Source organism: Thunnus thynnus, chromosome 7, assembly GCF_963924715.1.
Source record: "Thunnus thynnus chromosome 7, fThuThy2.1, whole genome shotgun sequence".
Taxonomy (NCBI): Eukaryota; Metazoa; Chordata; class Actinopteri; order Scombriformes; family Scombridae; genus Thunnus; species Thunnus thynnus.
In genome coordinates this window covers 18,069,404-18,094,516 of record NC_089523.1, presented here as the reverse complement: position 1 = coordinate 18,094,516, position 25,113 = coordinate 18,069,404, and the positions used below count along the sequence as shown (strand labels likewise).

Genomic DNA, 25,113 nt, shown 5'->3' with positions numbered 1-25,113 from the left:
CTAAGCAGACTCGGACAGAAAGAAGAGAGGGAAACGATGAGTGGAATGCAGTTCAGTTTGAAGGCAGTCAGCATTTTACTTCAAGAAGATAGTCTTGATTGACGTGTATGTATGAGAGCCCTCAGTTTTTGTGGTCTTGTACGTGTACACGCATGCACGTGTGTTTGGCTGAGTTATGGGAACAAGTGTCGTGTGGTTGTTGGTAATGTTAGTGGTATAACTTTGGCAACAACCATATCTGGTCTCAGACATAACCAGAGTATACCTTCTGCATTTGGAGTCCTAGAAAAGGGTTAAAAGTACGAGGGCAGAGTAAGTAATGATACTGAAGGCATATTAGCTTGCAGTTCAGTTGCTCAGTTGTAGATTAATGAAAAATTGCAGCTCATCCACATATGAAATATAGAAAAATCATCATAAAATACCCAGAGGATACAAAATACAAGACATTATGAGCACTATACTGTGTGTGCTACATACAGAACAGTACAATGTACCAGTTGTCTTAAAGTATCTCTTAGTTCTGCTTTCTCCACCAGTTGCATCAAAGTTTGGAGATAGAAATAAGTAAAAGAAACTGTGGAACTCACCAGGGCATTTCCAGTTTTGATCTGGTCAGTCTGATATTGACTGACTTGTGCTTAAAACAACCATATTGGATTTTGTTGTAATCCAGCTTTAGTGATCCTTGATGTCTGTTCAAAGCACACAAGGATTTTAATATTTTATCTGTTAACAAAGTTGGTATGGACATTATGTTATTGCACTGGAGGATTTCACCTGTGATCTGACTAACACACAGAGTCAATAGGAAGCTGACCTTCAACGTTCAGACATCAATAAAGGCCCGCATGCTAAAAACATTTTTGCATGTTGAGAAATTGGTACTGCTTAAAATATCTTATTGGTCAAGTGTGACCTCCTACTTCTTTGAAAGGCATTTGATACAGTGATGATGAACCCAGTGGCCCATTTACAAACTGAGATCAAATATTGCTAACATGTTACATGCTCAGTATATGAAGCATGGCTTATTTGGGTTCTGAATTTATGAGATGTCCTTTGTCAGATACCTAAAACATGGAAGAGAAGGGGATACTCTAAATGATAATAATGGAGTCAGAATATAAAAAATAAATGGTAAAATAATGGTATATTGAGAATTTTTTAAATTAAAAACAGTATATTAATATTTATTTAGGATGTCATTTTTGTGTTTGTATTTTCCAATACAAAATATAACACAAAAGATCTCCTTAATGCATTTTTACATAAGGAATTAAATAAAATGTATTATGCAAAATCTGCTGCCATATTATACGTTAAGGAATAAACAGATAGCTCTGTTTTGGCATAGAACACACATAAAATTATCTTTACAGTAAAACATAAATGTCACCATGCTATTATTGTAGCACACCACCAAACTGAGTGTAAAAAAAGTTATCAATAATAATTGATAAGTCTATGTGGTCCCAGCCCTACCGCAATCATAAACTGATTGAAGCTCAGCTAAGAGGCCTCATATTCCCATTACAAATAAACCAATAGCATCCAAAAAGAAGAGGCAAGGAAATTCAAACCGACATTCTTATAATGCTATTCCTGCCATATTTCTTTCTAACACTCACACATGATTAGTAGACAATCATTTGGCCTGGTCTACAAAAGAATGAGCCATGTCCTGTTGTTGACATGCAATTGTTCGGTCACTGTTGAAGCTGACAGGCTAGCTCTGTATCAGCACAGGCTCAAATTTTGTGCCTCTACGATCACAGAAGAAAGTTAAGACTTGAATCCAGTGGTAAATGTGACAGCAGCCATGTCCATACAGAGTCCAATCACTGGCTGCCTGCCAGTGTCTCTTGTAATGGTCAACAAAGTGACTCAGACACAGTGCAGTGAGACAGGTGAGAGAAGGGACGTGCAACAAAGGTCCGCAGCCGGATGTGAACTGTGGTTTTTGCAATTACATGGCATGGGTCTTAACCAGTGGTCTACTGGGGTGTGCCCTTTTTTTTGGCATATTTGCCTTTACTGGAAAGTGGGCAGTGAAGAGACAGACAGGAAACAAGGGGAGAGAGAGACAGGTGTGACATGCAACAAAGGTCGCTTGAATCGTACCAGAGACGTTGAGGTTATGTGGCATGCACAGTAACAATTCGGTTACTGTGGCGCTTCACTGTTAGAGTTTTTGAAGTATGTTGTTCTTGAAAAGTTTGCCACCTGATGTGGCACAGCAGTTTAAGCTTATATCAACATTGTCAGTATCACAGGCACTTGCAAGGCAATCATAACAGAGAGAGAATTCGGTTTTCTTAGGCAGATGGGTGGTGTAGTATGCGCTGATTAAAATGAGGAAGTGTAAACATGAACAGCTTCTCTAAACATGCTGAAGAAGTGGAGAATAAGACATTGATGACCTATGGATATTGACAGGCTAGTCACATAATAAGGTGCAAACAAATCCTGCTGTCAGCGTTCTTGTGCATGTCTACAAGAACACGTCTGCGAGGTAACTGAATAAGAAATTGAGACTATTAGTTTCACAAAGAGAGCAGAGACTGTGCATGGATGAAAGCTGGTATGCCTTTGTCCTGTTCCACCGTCACCTTTTATGTGTAGATAGAAGAGAAAGTAATGTGACAGTGGTGAAATCACTGATATTCAGTGTATTGCATTATATAATGTGTAGACTTTCCACACTCCAAAAGCTCCAAGCTTGACTCTTTGACGGGGCTTTTAAGGACCTTTCTCTCAGTAGTCAGCTTTGTTGGCATTTTCCATTCTGCATGTCTTCTATCTGGGCCCACTGACAATATTCTGCACAAAAGATAAGTGTTCTTATGCAGAAAAGAGCTATATTATGCAAGTCTCTGTCTGTGTGATATAAATAATGCCTTACTGATGTATAGAATGAAAATGCTTAGTGGCATTTTAGACAGTTCTCAGATTTTCTTCCTCTCTGTCTCTTCTTTAACCTCTCTCACACCTTCCTCTTTCTAACACATCTTCTCTCTAGCTTCTTTCACCTTTCCACACCCACTTCTTGTCTCTAACTGTATCTCATCTCCCCCTCACATCCTCCCTTTCTGCAGGTGGTGCGTCTGTGCCAAAACCCCAAATTGGCCCTGAAGAACAGCCCCCCTTACATCCTGGACCTGCTGCCAGACACCTACCAGCACCTGCGCACCATTTTGTCCCGCTATGAAGGCAAAATGGAAACTCTGGGGGACAACGAGTACTTCCGGGTCTTCATGGAGAACCTAACCAAGAAAACCAAGCAGACCATCAGCTTGTTCAAGGAGGGCAAAGAGCGCATGTACGAAGAGAATTCGCAACCCAGGTGAGAAAAGTGAATAAAAATACGGCAGCTAGTCAAACAATAATTGAATGGATATGATTCTTGAGGTGACTGGTGTGAAACTGGCTCCATTTGGTTTCTCTGTTCTCAAACCTTACTGCTGAGCCATTCTTCTGATTTTCTTTAATGAACTTATCTGAAACAAGTGAATTTGAGGTGTGAAGAGTCTGTGATACAGTAGTTCATTCTGAATAATTATGACTAAACAGGCACAGAGTGAACAATTGCACTCACTCCCAGCCCTCAGGGTGGTTGTAGCTCAAGTTGTATCAAAACAAGAGGAGAGAGGTGTTGTGGTTTGAGCATGTGAGCAACTGTGGTCAGAATGGCGCTTAATCTACAGCTGCCTGCCTGCCTGTCACTCTGTTTTTGTGCCTCTTTATCTCTACCATCTCCTTAAACATTTTCCCTTCATGTAGCAGTCTTATTGTAATGTTTTTTTTGTTTGTTTTGAAGTAACACAATGCCTCCTTGCCTATCTCTTTCTCTCCTTTTACATTCAGTAGTCTGTTGCTCTGAAAACAGACACACAAGTGTAGAGTCTGTAACAAGAAAAAGCTGTTGTCCTGTTTTCAATTAATAAGATAGTCCTGTAGTTAAAAATACGCAATGAGAATAGGCATCTTTTTGAAGACAAAAGATACCACAGGAGACATCAAGCTTTTTAGCAGCATAAAGATACTGTAGTGTTGGCTAGCAGGGCCTCAGAGGTGCAGACTAGCTGCTGGATGGAGCTCTCCTTACCTCCTTGCTTGTATCACTATAGATGCCTTTTGATTCCTTGCATGCTGTTGGTAAATACTCTCAGACATAGTTTGTGACAGGTATCATATACAGTATGGTAATAAAATGGTGAAACTGCTTTCATTAGATTTCCATTTCATTCAAGATGTGTTCGTATCAAATATTATCCCAGTAAGGCCTTCCTCAAGAACTGACTGTTGGGTGGTTGCTTCTCCTGCTGGAAGAGTGACCCACAGACTGTTTTTAAAAACACTCCGGGTCTTTATGTCTTGCTGCTGTCTTTGGGAGCTTTTGGATTGGTCTGTTTGACAATGACACTTTGGCAGTTGAGGAAATTGGTGGACAGAAACCATTGCCTATGGGAAGTATTACAGTTGGGTTTTTTAAGGTGTGCAAATCTCCTTGCTATTGACATTTCCTTTATTGTTGTTACTGCTGCAGAACTATAAGCATGTTGCTTTGATATACAGGACAAAATTGCTATTTTCAATTTAAATGATCATATTAATGTAATCTTTGTGAGTATAAGGAAGAAGCTGATATCTTTAGTGCATGTACTGTTATGATTCAAGAGGTGATTCACTTCATCCCCACAGACCAGAAGTTGGTCATGAATGGAGAGTTGATTCTCAGCACTAAAACCACATACTGAAGAGAAGATGGAGTCTTTTTCTGTCACTCTGCCATCACTTCATTGCCCACCAAATATTTCCATTCAATCACCAGATGTGTCATTTGTGCTTTAGTAAATGATAATTATCTGTCTTAATTATCTAAATTTGCAACACAAGTCAACATAAAAATGTTGACTTGTGACCAGTCAGAACAGAATAGAGTAGGCATCACAAAATCAGCTGATCATCAGATTTACATTTGCTCTGTAAATCACTCATCCTATGTTCTCCTTTGAGGAAAAAATCAAACTAAAGAAATTTTTATTTTACATTTTTTGGTTTCATGATGATACGTCCTAGTTTTGCATTAATTCAATGAAATAACGCTCCATTATCTGCCTACATAGCTGGAGACATTATTTCAATGCAGCAAATCAAATCTTACATAAAGCAATCATGGCATTCGATCATAAGCAGAGCAGACAGTCACACTGAGCCAGACAGCAGCCGGCTACACAACAACCCAAATTAGCTTTCCTGCTAAAGTCTCGTTCTTATCTAACTTAAAAATACAAATACTGTCTTGTCACACATTGTGTCTTGTCAAGGGCATGTGTTCGACAAGTGACGAACAAACATTTGCCGGGGAGCAGTGTACCGCTAACGTCATCTAGCAGGTTAGCTTGCTAATTAGCTGCTCAACTGTAGCACGTTAAACAGCGTGTTAACGTACCAGCAAGTGTCACTTCAGTGCTGTTAGATGCTAGTTTGGTCATTGCTCTTCAAACTCCTTGTTAGTGATCAACTATTTGTCCATGACTTGTAGCTACAGCAGCTTGTTTACTTTGTCTCTTTTCCATACCGGCACTCTGGCAGCCTGCCAGCTAATGTCAGTCAAACAAGACACCGTCAACGCCCCTCCAGCCAGCTGTGACAAAAAGGAGCATTCCTGATATTTCCCTCTTTTAATAATCCAATATACACATTATTTTTGACTGCAAAGAGAGATTATGAAACGTGATTTCAGTTGGACCTTAAGCCTTTGCTTGCAAAAAAACATCTAAATGCCAATAGACTTAAGTTAAGAGAAAGAGAACCTTTAGGGGGTTATTCAGATAGGCTGTAAAGCTGGTTTTAGAGTTTCCTGGTTTGACCTGAATGTCAGTGAAGAAAAAGTGACCTGGAGGTAGGCAGATAAGACATCATTGATAAATACTGTTAAAGAGGAGACGTGGAGGCAGGTAAATGTTTTGTGTTGCAGTGATACTCCAGTTTCCTTATATCATTGCAGTGTTTTGTAATGTATTTACATATTTTTTAGAGATGCTGCTCGACATTCAGTGGCTTTCTCCAAAATTGTAGAGCAAACCTACAAGCTTACCCTAGAAGTCTTTTGTTCAAGGAATGTCCTCCCACTCCAAGCCCACCTACTGCCTCTTAAAGCATATATTAAGCTGCTGTCTTGTTTTGAAAAAAATAGGTAATAGCCTTATCTAGGCAGTCCTAAATGATACATCCTCATCTCATTGCTCAGTTCCTCAGTGAGATTGTTCTATCTCAGCTAACATGACAGTAATCTTACTGGCAGAAGAACCCCACAAAGACAACCAGAAAGAAGAGGAAGCTTCTATCTCAACCATCCATGTATTTAACATACCGATAATGCTATTTTTAGCCATTTTAACCTGTGAAATTCTATTTCATCATCACTGAATTGCACGAAGAGGCTGTACAAAAAGAAATTCCTGGTTAAAGCAGAGGAAACGCACACACACAAACAGTAGCCAGGCGTAACACACAAAGACTGCTATTGTCTGTGTGGAGAAGGCAGTGGCAGTGACACTAACCAATGGATATCAGCCCACTTAAGAATGCTATAGAATCAACCAATGACATTGAGCCGCTAGAGAGACTAGTATGTGGTTAGGCGGCAGCTGAGCTCAGCACAAGGCTTAGACTGAAAAGTTGAACTGTAAGGATAAAGATGAATACTAATCTCACCGCCTGAATGCAGAAAGAATACTTTCATAACGTGCTGCTTTCACCGTGTTCTTTCATTCAGCCTTAAAGGGATAGTTCATATTTTTTGAATTGGGGTTGTGTGAGATACTTATCCATAGTCAGTGTATTACCTTCAGTAGATTTGGGATGGCATGCTCATAGTTTGGAGAAGCAGACAGGAGTACTGGCACAGAAACTAAGCAATGTACTGCTGTGAATGGGGACAGCAGCAAAACATATATTTTAGCCACCTAAATAAAGGCCCACCTAAAAAAAAAAAAAAAAGTGTATGCTATATTTAGAATATATTCAGCCTTTACTGTACATTTATACTGTATACTGTACTGCCAGATTGACAACTTATTGCTAACATTTTGCCCTGCTCCACCTGCATTGACTGTCACTTTTCTGCCGCTCCTTCAACCACACACTCACTACGCACACACATTACACACTGCCCTATTCCTTAACGGAGCTACGCTACTCTTAAAACAGTATCTTTCATGTAGATGTCTTTTGAAGAATGAGGAGAGGGAGGATGACTCAAATCAATTCCACAGTAACGTAAGGTGTTATCGTGCTTGCACAGTGTGCGAGTGAAAATCATTAGTAGCCCATTGATGTTAATGATTGTGTGAAATATTTGCAGCGGCGATATGCCACTGCAGAATGAATATAGGGGAAACACTGTAGTTATTGACTATGTGATAATGAACAGGACTCCAACATAGCTTAATGGCTTTTTTCCAAGTCTGAGTGAGGGATCTTAGTGTAGCTTGAGAGCACTGAATGCAGTGTGGGTGGATATGCTATATTGTGACGCTGTACAGACCTCTCCACAGAGATTTAGATCCTCTATTTATCTGTAGTGACCTCCCATACGAACCACATAGATTGTTTAGCTTTAGAGATGAAGTAGAGTTGAGGTAGTACAGTATAAACTTGGCTTGGTTTTCAGTCCAGTCTTGACTTTAGTAGCAGCTGAGTTTTATGGGTATGAGGTGCCATATATTTAGTGTTTTTACATTCCTTGGCATAGATACAGGGGTGAGAAAGAGAGTAAGGATGAAAATGAGTCCTGCTACTTTGAGCAAGACTTAATTATTAACACTGAAAGCCTATATTCAGTCAAAATCAACACAGCAGCGCAGTAAGCACTTCCTCCTTGTTTGCTTCACTCACTTCCTCTTATTGCTTTACACAGCAGAGCTGAGACATTTTCTGGTTTGAGAGTTGACGAAGGCCCCACACGAACATGGGTTGCTTTTAATCAACTTCTTTTTTATTCTTCATCCAAGTGTGTGAGATTTTTTCACTAGAGAATGAGGTGAGGATGTTGTAAGTCCAACTAGAGAAGTGAGAAATGCTTAATTTCAGAGCAGTTCCATGGTTCTTGATATTTGTACAAGTTACAACAAACAAAATCGAAGCAGTTTGCATGCAGTTACAATTTGACTTTTGCGTTATGAAAGTGACCAGTGAGTTTAAATTGTGTGATAAAAAGGTTTGTTATTAACAGATGGTTAATTTGCTCAGTGTAGAGAAATGAGCATGCTGTCCTACTCTTGAGTATCTTCTTGATTTCAACACGGCTGCTGTGTCTGTAGCCAGTCTGTATTCATTTACTCTTGAAACATATACAGTTTGTTTACTGTTATCCATCCCACAGTTCCTGAGCAGAGTAATACAGTAGAAGGTTGATCCACAGAAAAGCCCTTTAACCCCCCTCCTCCATGGATCTAACCGGATACTGCTTTGACCTCTCTGGGAGAGTCTGTTTGATCGTCTTCCTGGGCTAAGCTGCCATTGCATCCTGACCACCGTCGATAGGTCCAGCTGGTCACAGGAAGTGGTGGGTTTAAAGGCTGCAGGGTGATGCAACTGCACCGTGGGACAGTCTGCACTGCAGAAAGTGACAGACCTGGAGAACAATAATGTGTCATAAATATAATTTGTACAGTAGTATATCTCTTATGGTCATTTGTCTCTTATCTTATCTTTACACACCTAATCCTTTGCCGGTGAAAGGCATTATGGTTGTTGGCTTTGTTCCAAAGCACTCATAAAGCACTCTTCACTACAGCTGAGTGATGCCAACATTTCAAAATCTTGAATTTATCTTCTTTTTTTTGTTTGTCTGTTTTGTTTTTTGACAAAAAATTGTAATGTAAGATATTGTCATCTCAACTACCTTAAAACATCTTTACATTTCATATTGTAATCACCATGATGTACTGAACTTCTGTGAACTTTTAATATTTGATGGTGGTATTTCTCAGTATTTTATTAGAGCCTCGTTCCAAGCAAATATTAATAAAATCCACTGCCACACACTTCCTCTGTTAAACCAGCGAGAAAGTGAAGTTAAAGGAATGGCTGATTTTGTGTCTAAGAAAAAGGCGAAATTGCCTGTTAAGTTATGTTTTAGCTTTGCAGCAATTTTTTTTTAATGTGGTTTAAAAAGTTGCCCCTTACTTCACAATGTTGTACGCATTAACCTCTCAACACATGTACAGTTGAAACACTTAGTTAATTAATCGATTAGTCTATCAACAGAAAAATATTTAAGTCATTTTTCAAAAAAAAGCCCCCAAAAATCCAGTTGTAGCTTCTCAATTGTTAATATTTACTTCTTTTCTCAGTTTTATATCATTATAAACTGAATATCTTTGTCTTTTGAACTGTTAGTCAGACAAAACAAGACCTTTTGAAGATGTCCCCTTGGATTCTTGGAAATTTTGATAGACTTTTTTCTTTATTTTCTAACATTTATAGAATAAACTGCTAAATCAATCAATTAAGACAAATAAGGCAGACTAACTGATAATGAAAATAATCTTTAGTTGCAACTCTGCAAACATAATCCACATGTCTTTTAGTCCTACTCCTCACTGGCCCCTCCTTCTTTACTTGCTTCCATCATTCCTACCTTCCTTTACTGACAGCGTATTCCTCTAATCCTTTGCACAATAGAAAAATGCATTCCAGACATGCTTTAGTGATATTATTACAATAGTCGGTAGGAACAACTTCCTCAAGCTTCTAGTCATTCAGCCTTCCCTGCAGCTGAGCTATTGCAGATGAGAGCTGGTCTTTGGCCTTATCCAAGGCAAAAGGTTTCAGTGGCAGGTGCCTTGAGGAGCCAACAATGATTTGGATTTTGGACTTTTCACTCATCATGACAATAACCAGTTGTTCTAAAATGTTTCAACCGTTAGTCACATGTGCTGTGCATGACTGTGAAGTTGTTAAGAGATTTGTGTTTGCATCTTTATCTGAAGCATAGTTGTGGTGAAACGTGCACACTTTGCAATCTGCTTTCCTTTCAGTGCATCAGGACAGGTGCTTTGCACTGTTTGTCGACTGTCACTTCACAGTTACAGGTCTCTGTTACTACTTGTCACAGCACCTGGCTGTCTGGACATTTGTGTTTTTGAATATAACTCCATTTTCTAATGTTTATTTTATTTGTTGCTCGGGTCACATCTTGCTGTTGCTTGCTGTCAAACCTGGATGAAAAAGTTCATAGCATGAAATTCATTCTGCAGCTGTTTACAGTAAAGTGCTTCTGTGCTGTCAATGATTCATGTAGACAAGCCTTTGTGCACACAGAAAAACATATGATTGTACGGTACAGTACCTCTGATATTTGCAAATGTCATTTGCACCCATTTCTATTTTGGTTCATCAAGAGAGCCCCATCCTAAAATACAACTTCCTATTTTCTGTAAATGTACCTGACATCCATGTGAAACAAAGGTCTGTCTCTGAGAGCATGGCTCTTTACTTTGACTATCTTAAAACCCATCTTATCACCACAGCTATAATATTGCAGGAAAGGTCTGTGTTTGCAGTATTGGATGAAGCCATCAGGAAATGCAGTGGTGCATAACAATGATGAGAGATCAATCTGATTACAGGAGAAAGTTTGCATGAAAATAATTCATTCCTGTTTTATCAGTAGCTGCTGGGCTAATGTTAGTTTAACGATTTAGATACTCCCACTCATTTTTTAAAACAGATTAATACAGTCATGGGTTGCTGCTAAATTTGGATGTGTAAATGGACAGTTTCATGTCATAGTATAGTTAAATGGGAAACAGCTATGCTGAGCTGTTAGTCCTGTATTGACTAGTTGGAAAAAGGTTCAAGATTGTGCCCAGAGATAGATGAGTGGTTAAGGCTGCTGTATGTGTTCTAGGATTGAATTTTGACAAAACCCCAATCAAAATTTTCCAAATAAAATGTTGAAGTTGATAACTTGAGACATAGATATTGTGTGTGTCTCCCACAGAAGTGAAACAATCAGTTTTCCTAAATAACTCTGTTGTCTGTTGATGCACTTGACCAGAAAAGAAATGAGTGTGAATCAAATCCTTTAGTGTCAAACTGCTACTGAGTGCCAGTGTCTCATTCTCAAAGCGATTTACTGTAGCTTAACTCTCATATCAAAGAAAGCCACAATGTTTTTTCACACCTCTGCAGTTACCTTCTGCATTCACTCTTAGATATGAATCAAAGTGAACGTGTTGCCTTTTTGGCTCATCTCTCTGTACAAACAGAGATGAATTAAGAAAAATAAAGTGTTGCTTCTGTGTGTACTGCCACAGCAGGGAGTCTTGGCAGCTGTGATGGAGGAGGGAGTAGAGTTAAGGGTAGCCTGTATGGTTAGCTCAGCAGCTAAATGGCTATCAGTGCTGGGAATGAAACAGTTCACACTTCAGAGGCTGCGGGTGTTTCAGCTTCAATTACATTTGCCTACACTTGGAACCTTGGGCTCTATGTGCAGATATATGCATACACATCATGCACACACACAAATAGCAGAGCATCGTGGTTATTTATGTCGCTGCAGTATCAGTGAGCAGCCAACTCATGTAGTCCTCACACTATTAGATTATAGTGATTAGCATGACGCAATCCACCAGCTTCTCTGCCCCGCAGGATATAACAAGCACTTGCTGTTTATCCACACAGAGATAAATCAGCTCCGATATGCACTAAGATATGGCTATTCAACTGTATTGAGAGGATTAAGCCAAAACAGCACTGTTTTCTGTGGGTTTTTTTTTTTACATCTTTATTTTCTCCTCCTTAAGCCTGTGTAATTGACAACAGTGATAAGCGCTTTGAAAGAGAGATGAAATTAAAATACCGAAATTGGTCAGAATATTGCAGAGGTGTGCACTGTGCAGTTGTTTTTTCAATTTTTTTAATTTAGTTTTATTCTATTTAGGAGTTTGTGTTAGGAAGCGGTTAAGTGTGTTTGGATCACTGCTTAAGTGTAGTGTAGTGTAGTGTAGTGTGTGTGTGTGTGTGTGTGTGTGTGTGTGTGTTGTGTGCTGTCATGGCTGTTTCCTGATGGAGATCTGGAGTGAAGCCAGTTCCGGAGAGTTAAATTTGTAAAGTGATGACTAGAGCAAAATGGAGACCCAGAATTACAAACACACTCTCCACTGTGTTTCTCAGTACAACCAGACTTAGTTTTAATTTCTGTATATATTTTTTTGTATAAGCAGTGTTTAACACATTCTTAAACTCAGTGTCCAAAAACAAACTATCCTCGGTCTGAAGAAGTGGACCCTCCATTTCCATTTTCATGTGTCATCATATAAACAGATGCATGGAACAGCAACATACTCACTTGCTTCCCTGTTAACAGAATATCAAGAATGAACCTAAATCTGATCCAACAGACATTGAAAAAGCATGACTTTTGGTTCCAAGAAGGGCGGGTTTGAGCATAGCCAAGAAGGGGTGTTGCAGTATCCTTTTTTTTGTCTTGACCCTGCAGTTTTTTTTAAACAATCCTCCACACTGAAAGACTTCTTAAAACTGAGTGGAAGTATGAGTGGAATTAATTTGCTTTGAAATTAAATAATAGTTTATCTGATGATGATGATGCATCCATCATATAACCATATTTCCATATGTTTGGGATAACTGTGCTACAGCCATGAGCAGCTGTGATCATAGCCTGTGATGGCGGGCCAGACATGAGCACTTTGATTATGACCAGAGCAGTACAATAAAAGGTGGCGTTTACCCTGCTGGAAGTGTTGGAAGTCTGATGTTAAGTGTAGGAAACGCCCTGTCACACGCTTCTTGATCCAGTCAGTTTACTGTGGATGTTTCGTCTTAAAACATTCCCTGCAATATTTTAAACTGTCCATGTATTTTTGAAGACATCATAGTTGTAGTCTCAAGGTGTGGCAGGGTGTAAATGTGACTGAACGGGTGGCGGCTGTCCATGTTTCCTCTAAGGACATAAAGCAGATGTGTGAAAAATGTGTTATTGCATCAAAATTGCAATTATTGCGTCAATTCTCCAATTCCTTATAAAAACGTAATCCAGAGGACCCTTGTGACCAAAAGGTTAATGAACAGGGGTTTGCTTGCTCTATTTACTGGTCTCAAAGCACGTCCCTGTTCTAGCTTGGTTCATCTTATAAACTTTTGCAAACAACTTTTGGTAGTTTTGTTTCAAGGCTCACTATGTGTTTGATCTACGTTTCCCTTTTAGCCTTGAGCAACAAAGATAATACAGCTGCATGATGATATTACAGCTACTTGTGACTCTGCCAATCCAGACAGACTCTCATTCTGTAAGGTTGACCCTTGCTGGCTGTGCTGCGGTGTATTAGCGCAGTGCGGTGCTGGCTGGCTAGCTGCGCTACTTTATCACAGCCAGCAGGAAACAGGAAGGGAGCAGCCAGCTGCAGGGTCAGAGGTCAATCTATAGCATGAGGGGGATGGTGGACAAAAACCTAGTGTTCAGAAAAAGGTTTGGCTTGTTGCTGTGGTTGTGGTTAAGAGTGACAGTGAGAGACGGAAAAATGAAAACACTGTAGACATATCACCATCCAGTGTAGGTCAGCAAACCATTCTCTGTTCAGCTGTAGCCCCCTGACTCTGCATTGTCCATGTTGGCACAGCAGCTTAAATAGCAGCAACAGTTGTAGGGGTAGGCTATTGGAGCGCTGGCTGCTGCCCAATGCACACACCAACTACAGAGCTGGTATTGTAGGATGTAGAGGGACAGAGAGAGATGCTTAAACAGATATCAGCTTGTTCAGCTATGTATGCGATTAGATTTAAACCTGTATCTTACTAAGATTTTCATAGTAATATTCAGCCTGCCTATCTTTCTATCTTTCTGTAATAAAGACGAAAGGAAACAGGGACACACTGTGCATTTTCTTATGCCAGAGACAGCTGTGCCACCCTGTGAGCTTGATGCCAGTCACAGCAGTGTTTGGGTTCACAACTTTAATTTTCTTTCCCTTATTCGCTCTGTTTCTGAGTGAGACAGAGAGAATCAATGACAGTGAATGAGAGAGTGTTTGCCGTAACAGCATGTGTGATAGCCTAGACCTGCCAATGTCAGACTATTTTGACTATTATGACCCCTGTCAACGGCTCTAACAGCTTACTCCATAGTTTTATCAAAGGGATCCAAATGACTAGTTAAGAAATGCCTCATTATTCCAGGCTTTAAAGCATTTGAATAATTTTGATATACACACTGAATCAAATGGCATTGTGTAATATGCAAAGGCCACTTGTAGAGACCAAATCACAAAGTATTATCATCCAACTCTGCATGTCTATGGAGTTTTGTGTTGTATCATTTTCAATATGCCAGATGAAGCCAGTAAACAAGAGTCTACAACCACACTAGCGGCTCTGTGAGGGTGTACTGGCACACATCAGCATGCTCACAATGACAATGCTAGCATTTCAATGTTTAGCATATTCACAATCTTAATTTAGTGTGATAGCATTCTAATGTTTGCTAATTAGCACTAAACACAAAGCACAGCTGAGGCTGATGGGAATGTCATTAGTTTTGCAGGTATTTAGTCATAAACCAAAGTATTTTGACCAGATGGTGCAAGATGAAAGGTCAGGGGATCAGAGTTATAATAATTGATCCTCTGGGGACCACCAAATTTCATATCAATCCATCCAATAGTCCATCAGATATTTCAGTAACAACAGGACAACATTCATAGTCTGGGAACCATCAATGTCTGTATAATATTTTGTGCCAATCCATCAAGTAGATGTTGAGATATATCATTGAAAAATTGAAAGCTTTGACCCGTTGTTGACACTAGAAGAAAAATCAAAGGATCACCAAAGTCATTAAAATTCATTATGTAGGGAACTTAAATATATATACTGATAATCCATCCAGATGTTGTTGAGTTATTTTAGTCTGAACCAAAGTGGTGGACCCACAGACAGACATTGCCATTCCTAAAGAACAGGCTAAAAATATAGCTGGAAGCGTTTGGTAGACAGAAAGGCTTTCTTTTCATGTTGTTGACATTGCATAGCTAGCTACATAGCAGCTAAACAATTTGCATTCTTGCTTTTTTAATCAGGATGGCCCTGCTGCTCATATGCACTACATCCCCTCTTTGCACTTGTGTTGGTACATTAAGTGCACATTTTTCATTTGTGAACAAAACACTTTTTAGATCACATTGGGATTGGCTTAAATGGGTGAGATTGGTAGCTTGTAGCTCCAGTTCACAGAGCTACAGCATACTAAACATTAGCCATAAAAAACTTAAGACAGCCCTGAATCAATTGCCTTTTGGTCTGTTGAATTCATGTGAAATCCAGCCCATCTTTATCCTTGTGAGATCACAACATTACAGAGCACAGTGTGCCCATCAAAATTGTGGCCCCAAGTGAGAATCTTCAAACATATCATTAGCATTTGCTGGTGAATTAGAAATGAAATTAAATGGTGGGTTTGAAGAGAGGAATTTATAAGCTTGAAGTCTCAAGTAGCCTCCATGAATGTTTCAAGTTCGGAGATGAGGGGAGTGGATAAGTGGATTCATGAGACGGTACAGCAACCTAGATGTGGAAATGAAAGCTGGGAGTGAGGAGGAGATTAACTCTACGCATAAACTTGAGAGAGAAGATAACTGTCTTCATATGATTACGTTGTAGATGAAAGCAGAGCAGGAGGGGGGCTGTTGTAACTTAGATAAAAGCACAGTGTAGAGAGAGGATGACAGGAGAATTGATGAGACTCTCTCTAGGCCAGTAGGGCCACAAAGCAGAAGAAAGAGGAGGACCTCCCGCTGAGATGATAGCTGCAGAAGAAAACGCAGAATAACAGTGTCACAAACGCCTCAGTTTCCTGAGATGACACTGGAAAGGGAAGGCGTTCACGACTACAGCTGCATGATCTCTTCAGGGAAATGCCTGGAGTAGTTGAAGGTCTCATTTTCCACACTGATGGGGGGTAGCCCTGACTTCAAGGACATGCAGTCACTACATCTGGCTTCAAGTCTTCGCTGTAGATTTTAAGTGGGCAGAGCAGTTTAAAAGATTAGACATCTAGCTACAAGATTGTTCACTGTTTGGGGATCATTTACTGCTAAGAGCGTACAAATATAAGGCTTTATCGCAGTTTGCAAGCGTTGCATTTTCTCTTACAGATTCTTGCCTGCTCCCTCTGAGGTAGACTATCATACTAACAAGCACTGGTGTCTTTTGGCAGGGTCTCAACGTACACTAATCTTATTCCTCCATCTTCAGTCACTGTCCTCCCTCCCCATTCACTCTTTCCGCTACCCCCCTCTCTCCTCTCATAGGGTACGTAGTGTAGTGTGGGGCAGCTGCAGTGTAGCCACGCTTTCATTGCTGTCTCTCTCGTGCATGTCAATTCACCCTGCCCGACAGCCAAGCACAATCTCCCTCTGTGCTGCCTCGTAAATCATGGCTTTCTCAGCATAACACTTCTAATGCTGTCATGGGGTGCAGTGGTATGGTGACATTGTGCGATTTCCTTCTCTCATCTCCCGGTCTCCTTTCTTTGTCCCTTCTCCTCTCACTTTTGCCTTCCTATCTTCCTTTTTCTGTCTTCTTTTTTTTTTTGCTCTCCTACACTTTAGTGCTGTCTTCGTCTTTGCCCATCGACCAGCCTTTTGCAAATAAAATTGAAGTTATATACCAAGTCGCCCAGCATCTTCATTTAAATCATTCTGTGTTAGTGTGTGTGTGTGTGTCTGTGAACACTGGTGTGTTGTCTCCCTGGACCAGTGACTACTTCTGTATAGTGGAAGCAGCTAAGGACAATTCTCAGAGGGAGAAAACACCAAGTAGAAACCCAACCTTGAATAAAATGTCTTTCGTTTTGCGGTATATTTTAGAAACTAGCCTGTTATTCTTATGAAAGTGAACAGTCTACATTTGAATATCATGTTGCTTTTAAGAGGTGAGGCTAAGCGTTATCTCATGTGTCAGAACTAAACTGAAGAGTCACTGAGTTTGCCTTGTGGAAAAACAAATTTAATGCTACTGTTAAGCTTGTCACGTGTTTTTTTTTGTCTGGGAAGTTGTACGTGTATGAAACTCCATTCTCTACATCAAGGCTAAGCTCTATGCCTTCACACATTTAGAAAACTCAAGAAGGCCAATGACATATACGCCCCCCTATTCCCTCCCCCACCACTTTTTGCCCAACAATAGATATATATGACAAGGACGCTTCAATTTAAGGTGATCACAGTTCAGTCTTCCATTTCCTGATGTGGCATGTGACTGCAAACAGCTACGTTTTGGTTTGGACTACAGGCTAGTTGACAGTCGGACACTTGCCTTAAATTGTCATGATTAGCTCAACACATACAGAATAAACTTGTGGCAAGTTGTTGTTGTACACGCAGACAAAGCTTGAACGTCTTCCCCAAGCTGCAAATAGCTTAGCAGTATAAAGCCATGTCACACAGTGTCATCAACCCTGACAGCTCGATGGCGGTGGTGTCATTTCCCTGTAGTAGGAAATGAAGAAACAAGCTAACAAACAAATGAGAGAAGAGGTAGTCAAAATGAGAGATGTTGAGGTTCCACTTTAACTTCTAACATTTCCATTTGGTGATGTTCTGCTGCTGCACATTAAGCTTCAATTATCTTTATTAACACTCGTTATTGACACATTATTGGGTAAAATGTTGGTTTATTTCTATTTCGGAGGTCTTGGGATTTCACTGTCACCTCTGCTCCATTTTTATATGGTTTTAAAAGCAAAAGTGAAAGTAACAAATCCAAATACATAAAAAGAATCTAATGCAGTTTGCATACCAGAATTTTTAGAAAGTTGATATTTGCATAATTTAGTCAGCCAAATCACATCACTGTCTTTTTTGCATTGCCACAGATGGGTTACCAAACAAAAAAGAAAAAATCTTCACCAGTATACTCTTTATGGTTGACTGAAGAAACTGCATGTTTGATGCACATTTGAATCAAATATTTAAAACCTGCAAAATTTACATATTTTTACTATTTCACTACGTTCTTGATCAAAATAAATAAAAAAAAGTACTTAATCTGCAAGAGAAAAATTGTTTTTTTCTTTATCAATATGTGAACTAACCAGTGCAGCAATGACTCATTGTGGTGTCACTTAACCTGCATCAGCAAGCTTTTGACAGTAAATGACAACTTGGATCATTATTCATTATTCATAAAGAAATAATCAACAATCCTCTTCAAACAGCTCTATGTTGTTGTCCAGTGAAAACTGTGAGTCTCCAAATTTAGTAATATTGAATTTTTCAAATGAACTAAAGGATTAAGTGTTCCTTTATGGGTTGAGGAGAAAATCGGCCCACTTCTTTGGCTGAAAAAATTTTAAAAAATGAATTAGTACAAAGCAACAAACAGAAAACAGGACTGTTTTTCTGAGCTCATGGAAAGTTGACATTTTGGTGGTATGTGGTTTTCACAGGACGGTGACAATATGTTTCTGCCTATGCATGTTTGATAAATACTTTTTTTTTCGTCGTCTTTTGCAAAAGCTAACCGTTATTTGTTGTATGTAATTAATAACTAATGCTTGGCAGGAAAACGACCTACAATCTGATCAGGATCAATGCACCCCATCAGTGATTCATAAAGGATATCCTGTTAAAGAGTACAGTCTTGTGAAGTGTCCTGAGATAACTTTTGTTATGATTTGGCACTATATAAATAAATTTAAATTGAATTGAACTGTATTATTTGTTTGAAATCAGTACATGCAATTATAATAAATTATCAGTTTTGCCCTGCAATACCAAACTAATATTACTTTGTCTAGGATTCTGTTTCACTTGAGAAGCTGTTATACAGGCTAACAACTTGTCAACTCTTGATTTCCACAGGCGTAACCTCACCAAGCTGTCGTTGATCTTCAGCCACATGCTGGCTGAGCTGAAGGCCATCTTCCCCAATGGTCTGTTTCAGGGTGACAACTTCCGCATCACTAAGGCGGATGCTGCAGAGTTCTGGAGGCGCTCCTTTGGAGACAAGTGAGTCAAATTATTTATTATATTTTAACACATTGAATATTATTTTACTCCACTGGTTCCAAACTGGCACCCTTAAACCCCACGGGGTCCCTTACAAGACTTCACCAACAAAATAAAATTCAATTCCACTCATTTAATTCATTAGCAGTTACTTCAGTGAGAGAATATACGAGAGACAACTGAGAACAATTGTCTCCTTGCTCTTCCTTCACTCACAGTAGTCACAGACAATAAATATGTCTTCTCTGGGACAAACAATAGGTAATTGAATGAAAAGATCTGTTGAATCAGTCCCTAAGTGTAGTCATACCAAAATAAACCCGCCATGTAGAAATACAAGCACATTTTCACAGCTGGGTTTTCCAAATACTGTGTGATAATTCATTAGTTCCCCCATTTATCACATAACTGTTTGTTTAATACATCTTACATCCCCAGCAGGAAGTGGCCTACGATATTGGGAAAGCACAGTTCTGTATTTTGTACATTTTTGCCCAAGTGCACATGAAATGTGATCTGTGTGCATATCTGGGAAGTGTTATTTGAAAGAACACATCAGATTAGAAGTCAAGTTTTATTTGGTCGTACTGAAAGTGTCTTCACAGAATAGCATTTCCTTTTTTGAATCATTTTGCATCATTACTGGAAATGCAGGTTGTATCTGTATTTAGAGGTTTTTGTGGTGTGTTATATGCAGGTGAATTAGTTGCTCATGATGCACTCAAAGTTATAATCAAGACTGTCACTGCATCTTTACTGTATTTAGAGTATGCAGCAAGCAATCATGCAGGTAGTCTACATTCAATACTTATTATTTATGATGTTTTGGTGTTTGATTCCTATTTCATTTTTTTCATGAGGATGTCATCATCTGTTTTTGTTGTGTTTATTACAGGACTATCGTGCCTTGGAAGGTGTTCCGTCAGTCTCTCCACGAGTTTCATCCCATCAGCTCCGGACTGGAGGCCATGGCCCTCAAGTCCACCATTGACCTCACCTGCAACGACTACATCTCTGTCTTTGAGTTTGACATATTCACCAGGCTATTCCAGGTAGTGAACGCACACATACACTCTGTACCTTTCTCCTTCTGTTATCACTTAAGTGTGAGTTAATGAGAGGAGAGATGTGCAAAGGAAGACAGCAATAGAGAAGACAGATTGAGAGCAGTTCATAGGAGTCTTAGTGTAGGAAACAGATTTCATTTGAGCAGCACATAATGAACTTAAACTAATCTGCCATATCTTTTTTTGGCTAACTGTATCAACTTGTTAGCAAGACGCCTGCTGACTTATTCACGCCGTCAGATGGGACTGAAGTTGAAACTCTTCCCTCTTGACAGATAGAAATGTGTGGCAATGATTTTATCCTCTTAATTGGATGTCTGTCATCATATGGCCCAGACTTGTTTTCTTTTTTTCTAGCTAGATAGCTATACTGAGCTCCTTCTCAAGGGGCGCACACCATTACATGTTCTCCCCTAAGGCTGTACTTTCTTACTACTTGATTAGTAATAAAAAGGCGAGGCTGAAAATTTGTGGAATAATTCCTTAGAAAGGAGTCTTTCTGAACTGAGCATGCACATTGGGGCTGTAGAGCGTTCTTTCGTCAGTTTATGAGTTGGTTTACTTTGCCAAACCCTGACTCAACTTTGTAATTGATAGACCACACTATGAGCACCCTGCTCATGAGCTGGGAGTTGTGGTGAGCTTAGGAACTAAATGCAGCCAACCATCTATATTTTGCAGTGATATAGAAAAGTCAGCAGACAGCCTATTAGTTTTTGGACTATTTTGGTGTATATTTATGTGGCGCAGGTGCTACACAGCAATTCTGTAGCTCAACTCATTTTATCAGCATAGAATGACGTTGCAAGAGAAAAAAAGGGCAGATAAAAAGAAAGAGTAGAGAAGAGAACGGGGAGGACAGAGGGCAAGTTTATCAGGCATCATCTTCCGAGCTTATCTGTACTAAGTAGTGTGAGCATTTACTATCAGTTCTGTCATTAACACAGTACCAAATAAAAAACTCTCCCTTTTTTATACCATCTCACATATAAGCTAAACTAATTTACATAATCTAAAACCTCTTGTATGCGATAGTGTGTGTTGTTTATGCCCTCAGTGACATTAGCCGTGGCTATTTGTGTGCAGTGCACTGACAGACTTAATGAAGCCTAAACAGAATGCAGACATTTCCTATGACACTCCCTCATACAGAAAAAGCCTCCCCTAAATGTCTTCAAACTTGAAGAGGAAGTGAGCCTGTGGCCATTTTGAGCTCTGTCCTTGATATGCAGCAGACTCTAGTGATATGTTGGGTGTTTTTTACATTTTTTTATTACTATGAAGAGTCTTTCAAATATCTCATTTTATGCACTGTGTTTAAGCTAAATGATGTGGTGGTGATTATAAACTAATATTTAGTGGAAAGTTTACTTGCTTGGTTCAGTTAAGTGTAAACAGAGATGATCAAGTGTAAATTGATCTCCAAATGGCAATAACTGGCAATAAATGTACAGTTAATAGATATGACATTACCATAAGTTAGTAAACTACACTCAAAACACAACTATCAACCCAGGCAGTTTATCATCACAGTTCATTACAACAGAGATAAGATATACCATATCTAGCACTTTCAAGACCATTTCAACTTGCCACTTCCTTTGTGCAAAAAGTATAAATAACCACCATCAGATTTTATTTTGGGCAAATACGGAGAAACTGCTGGAGGACTGGACAGTCCCTTTTTTGTTATTTAGCTTGATAAATGTGTTTGTACATACAAAACATTGTACAGCGTCAACCATGGCCACGACTTTTGCAGCTCATGTTAAGTGTTGCATGTGTTAATTCTACTTCCTTTCACACACCAGGCAGACTGCTGAGAGCAATTGCGGAACCACCTACTCACTACCACACTCAGTGAGCTATAGAGTAGTATAAGTTCGCTGAAGTCCTCACATTTTTACCTTTTTATTGTTTGGGTGGCTTCACTTGATTTTGGGTCAAGTAGTCTTTAAAGAAAGCAACATAAACACCTGTGAAGTTAACTTTTGCCGGCCTCTTATATGGGAAGCAGTTTGCTAGTGTCCGTTTAACCTTCCTCGTTCTGCGGCTCCAGATGGTGCCAAATGAGTTGCATGCTGTTTTACTTGTTGCAAATTCTACTTAAAATACCTTTTTACATTGCTTGACCCAGGCTGAAATGGACATTGTAAATCACACTGATGTTCAGTAAACAGTTGTTTTAGCGTCATCCGCAATGAAGTATATTTCTCCATTACTCTGCTCATGCTGTTATTGCAGTGTCCATTCACTCACACATCATATGAGTCACTCTCTCTTTCTCTTGTGTGTGTGTGTGTGTGTGTGTGTGTGTGTGTGTGTGTGTGTGTGTGTGTGTGTGTGTGTGTGTGTGTGTGTGTGTGTGTGTGTGTGTGTGTGTGTGTAGCCTTGGTCGTCCCTGCTGCGGAACTGGAACAGCTTGGCAGTTACTCACCCGGGGTACATGGCCTTCCTCACCTACGATGAGGTCAAAGCACGGCTACAGAAGTTCATTCACAAGCCTGGCAGGTGAGACATAAAGAGACAGGAACACTCAAACATGTTACAAGGCAATCTAAATCAACCTTCTGTCTAAACACAAGATATGGTCTTATTTGGTGACACTTGCGTCTTGGTGTGAATGCAGCAATGTGGGAATAACTGCACATTTCTCAGAAGTGACTGTGACCTCTCAGTAACCTCCAGTTGACCTACTATGAATGTTTTTTGGGGGGTTTTTTGTCCATAGTCAACTTCTATTAGCACATTTGGTTAATTTTAGCATCACTTTACTTTATCAATTTAACAAGAACAATGCTCAGGTGTTTCCATGGGCAACAGGTATACTGTAGCTCTCAGGACCTATTTCTGTCTCTGCTCCGGTGATGACGTGTGTCTGTGTGTGTGAGATGTGCATAGTCAAATAAAACCATTGTTGGTACCTCAGTGACTGGTGCTTTTATTCTGCACACAAACACACACAAAGAAATGCAAATTCTCATGGTTTTGCTTTGCATCAATACAATGAGAGGCAGTGCACAAGTTAAAATTGCTTCCAGTTTTACGTACCAGTTATGCTATGGTGTGTGTGTGTGGGCTTGTGTGTGAAGGACCCAGGGCAGCTTGGCACTGGTACCTAGCATCAATGGCCTGATTGTACACTGAAAGCTGATGTCACTTCTTCAGCCTGGCCTGCATAGGGCGACGTTGACATCCTAGCAGTTGTTGGTCAATGTGAGTGCAGCATTTCGACACTATAAATTACAGTTTATTGTCATATTACGGCTGGTATTATTGGTATAGCAGTCTTCTACCAAGATTTCTTTTTTTCACTTGTTCAGTGTCGCAAAACTCAATAATGTACTGTCAATGACTAATGAGGGAATCCTAGCACATGCTTGTATCATGTAGGATGGATTAATATCTATCTGGCCTACCTACATCAGATATCAGTTGTCCCCAGCTTGCCCTGAATTCTGCAGTTAAAGTACTAACAAAGACAGGCCTCTGCGTAGGTGACGCCCCCGCAGCTGATTCATAACTAGTCATTTCCTAATACAAATGTATCAACTCCTCAACTTGTACATAGAAACAAGCGGGCCTTAAAAGGCGAACTACTAGAGAGTAGCCGCGTGTCTTTCTTGAGCTGGCTCTCACTCTGTCTGTCTCGTGTCCATGAGCAGCTGTACTTTAAGCTCTTCCAGGCCAGTTAACCTGACTCCGGTCAGGTGGTCAGTCCACTCTTGCCCTCCAACTAGTGATGAAACCACGCTCACCCAGGCTGCAGCACAACTTGTCCGTTAGGCACCACACCTTACATTTGCTTGACGTTGGTTATTTATCCTACAGCTTTTATGTATACTAGCAATGATGAGTTGTAATGTACAGCTTGTCTAATACTATTTTTTTTTTGCTATATTATATTCCCATTCAGACCATATGTTTTCTGTATTTCTGTGTAGTTGCTTATACGTGTATTAGATATGCATTATGTTTTGTATCGCATTTTAATTAAACATTTTTGTATCTTTTATGTCTTTATCTTTGCCTTTTTAATCTAAAGATGAACATCAGATAAAATTTTACTTGACAATGACTGGTTTCAAAGACCAGTGCTACGCAGTGTTATTCATATTTTTTTATTATTTTAAGCTCATGAATATCAAAAAGATATTTTCATGCATAATTCTGCAGACATAGTGGTATTTGGACTTATTTGAATGAATGAGAGGATGCTTGCAAAATTATAAAAAGAATGCATTTCTTATTGTGCACAATTTGTAGGCACCGACTATTTGATCACTTCTTTTCATTATAACACAGTGTGACCCTTTGACACAAATTCACCGTGTCTTTTTTTTCATGTATCCCTCCTCAGTTACATCTTCCGACTGAGTTGCACACGGCTGGGCCAGTGGGCCATCGGCTACGTGACAGCGGATGGAAACATACTCCAGACCATTCCCCACAATAAACCCCTCTTCCAAGCCCTCATAGATGGCTTCAGGGAAGGATTGTAAGTCCAGTAGCATTTTGTTTGGCACCCTTTTATCTGTCATTTTCATGTCACTGGGAGGTTTATTCTGGCCCTCTGATCTGCTGTTCTGTGTCTCTGTGGCTGGTTCTTGGTCTTCATTTTATGCAATTTTAATAGATGATCTGTAAGTCAAGCTTCCTGTCATTTGCAGGGCTTCTCTTTTGCCTGTTACTTCTCCTTTACTTTTCTTTCCAAGTCCCACAGAGGGCATGCATCTCTATGTAAACTATGCCGTTCTGTTTTGCATCCCATGATTGAATCTGCCTTTCAGCTCTAAACCAGTCCAGCCATATCATATTGCTTGCTCCCATCATTCCACTGTTATCATAACCAGAATAGAACTGTTGGTTTCTAATGCAGCTCAGTCAGTGGTTTAGCTAGCTGGCGTAAAACTCATCATCTTATGCCAATTTTGATTCCTTTGTTTTAATGAAAGCTATGGCTGGCTCGTCCCAACTTGTAATTAAATGCCGATTTAAACTGG

At 39.7% G+C, this 25,113-nt stretch overlaps 1 protein-coding gene across 1 annotated transcript in view; it reads left to right on the top strand.

The window, feature by feature from the left end:
- Positions 1-25,113, top strand: part of cbl (Cbl proto-oncogene, E3 ubiquitin protein ligase) — a 39,475-nt gene that overhangs the window by 3,327 nt on the left and 11,035 nt on the right. The window contains exons 2-6 of the mRNA XM_067594692.1: positions 3,099-3,346; positions 18,897-19,043; positions 19,939-20,095; positions 22,500-22,621; positions 24,471-24,608. Of these exons, the coding sequence (XP_067450793.1) occupies positions 3,099-3,346; positions 18,897-19,043; positions 19,939-20,095; positions 22,500-22,621; positions 24,471-24,608 (812 nt within the window). The remainder of the gene's footprint in view (positions 1-3,098; positions 3,347-18,896; positions 19,044-19,938; positions 20,096-22,499; positions 22,622-24,470; positions 24,609-25,113) is intronic.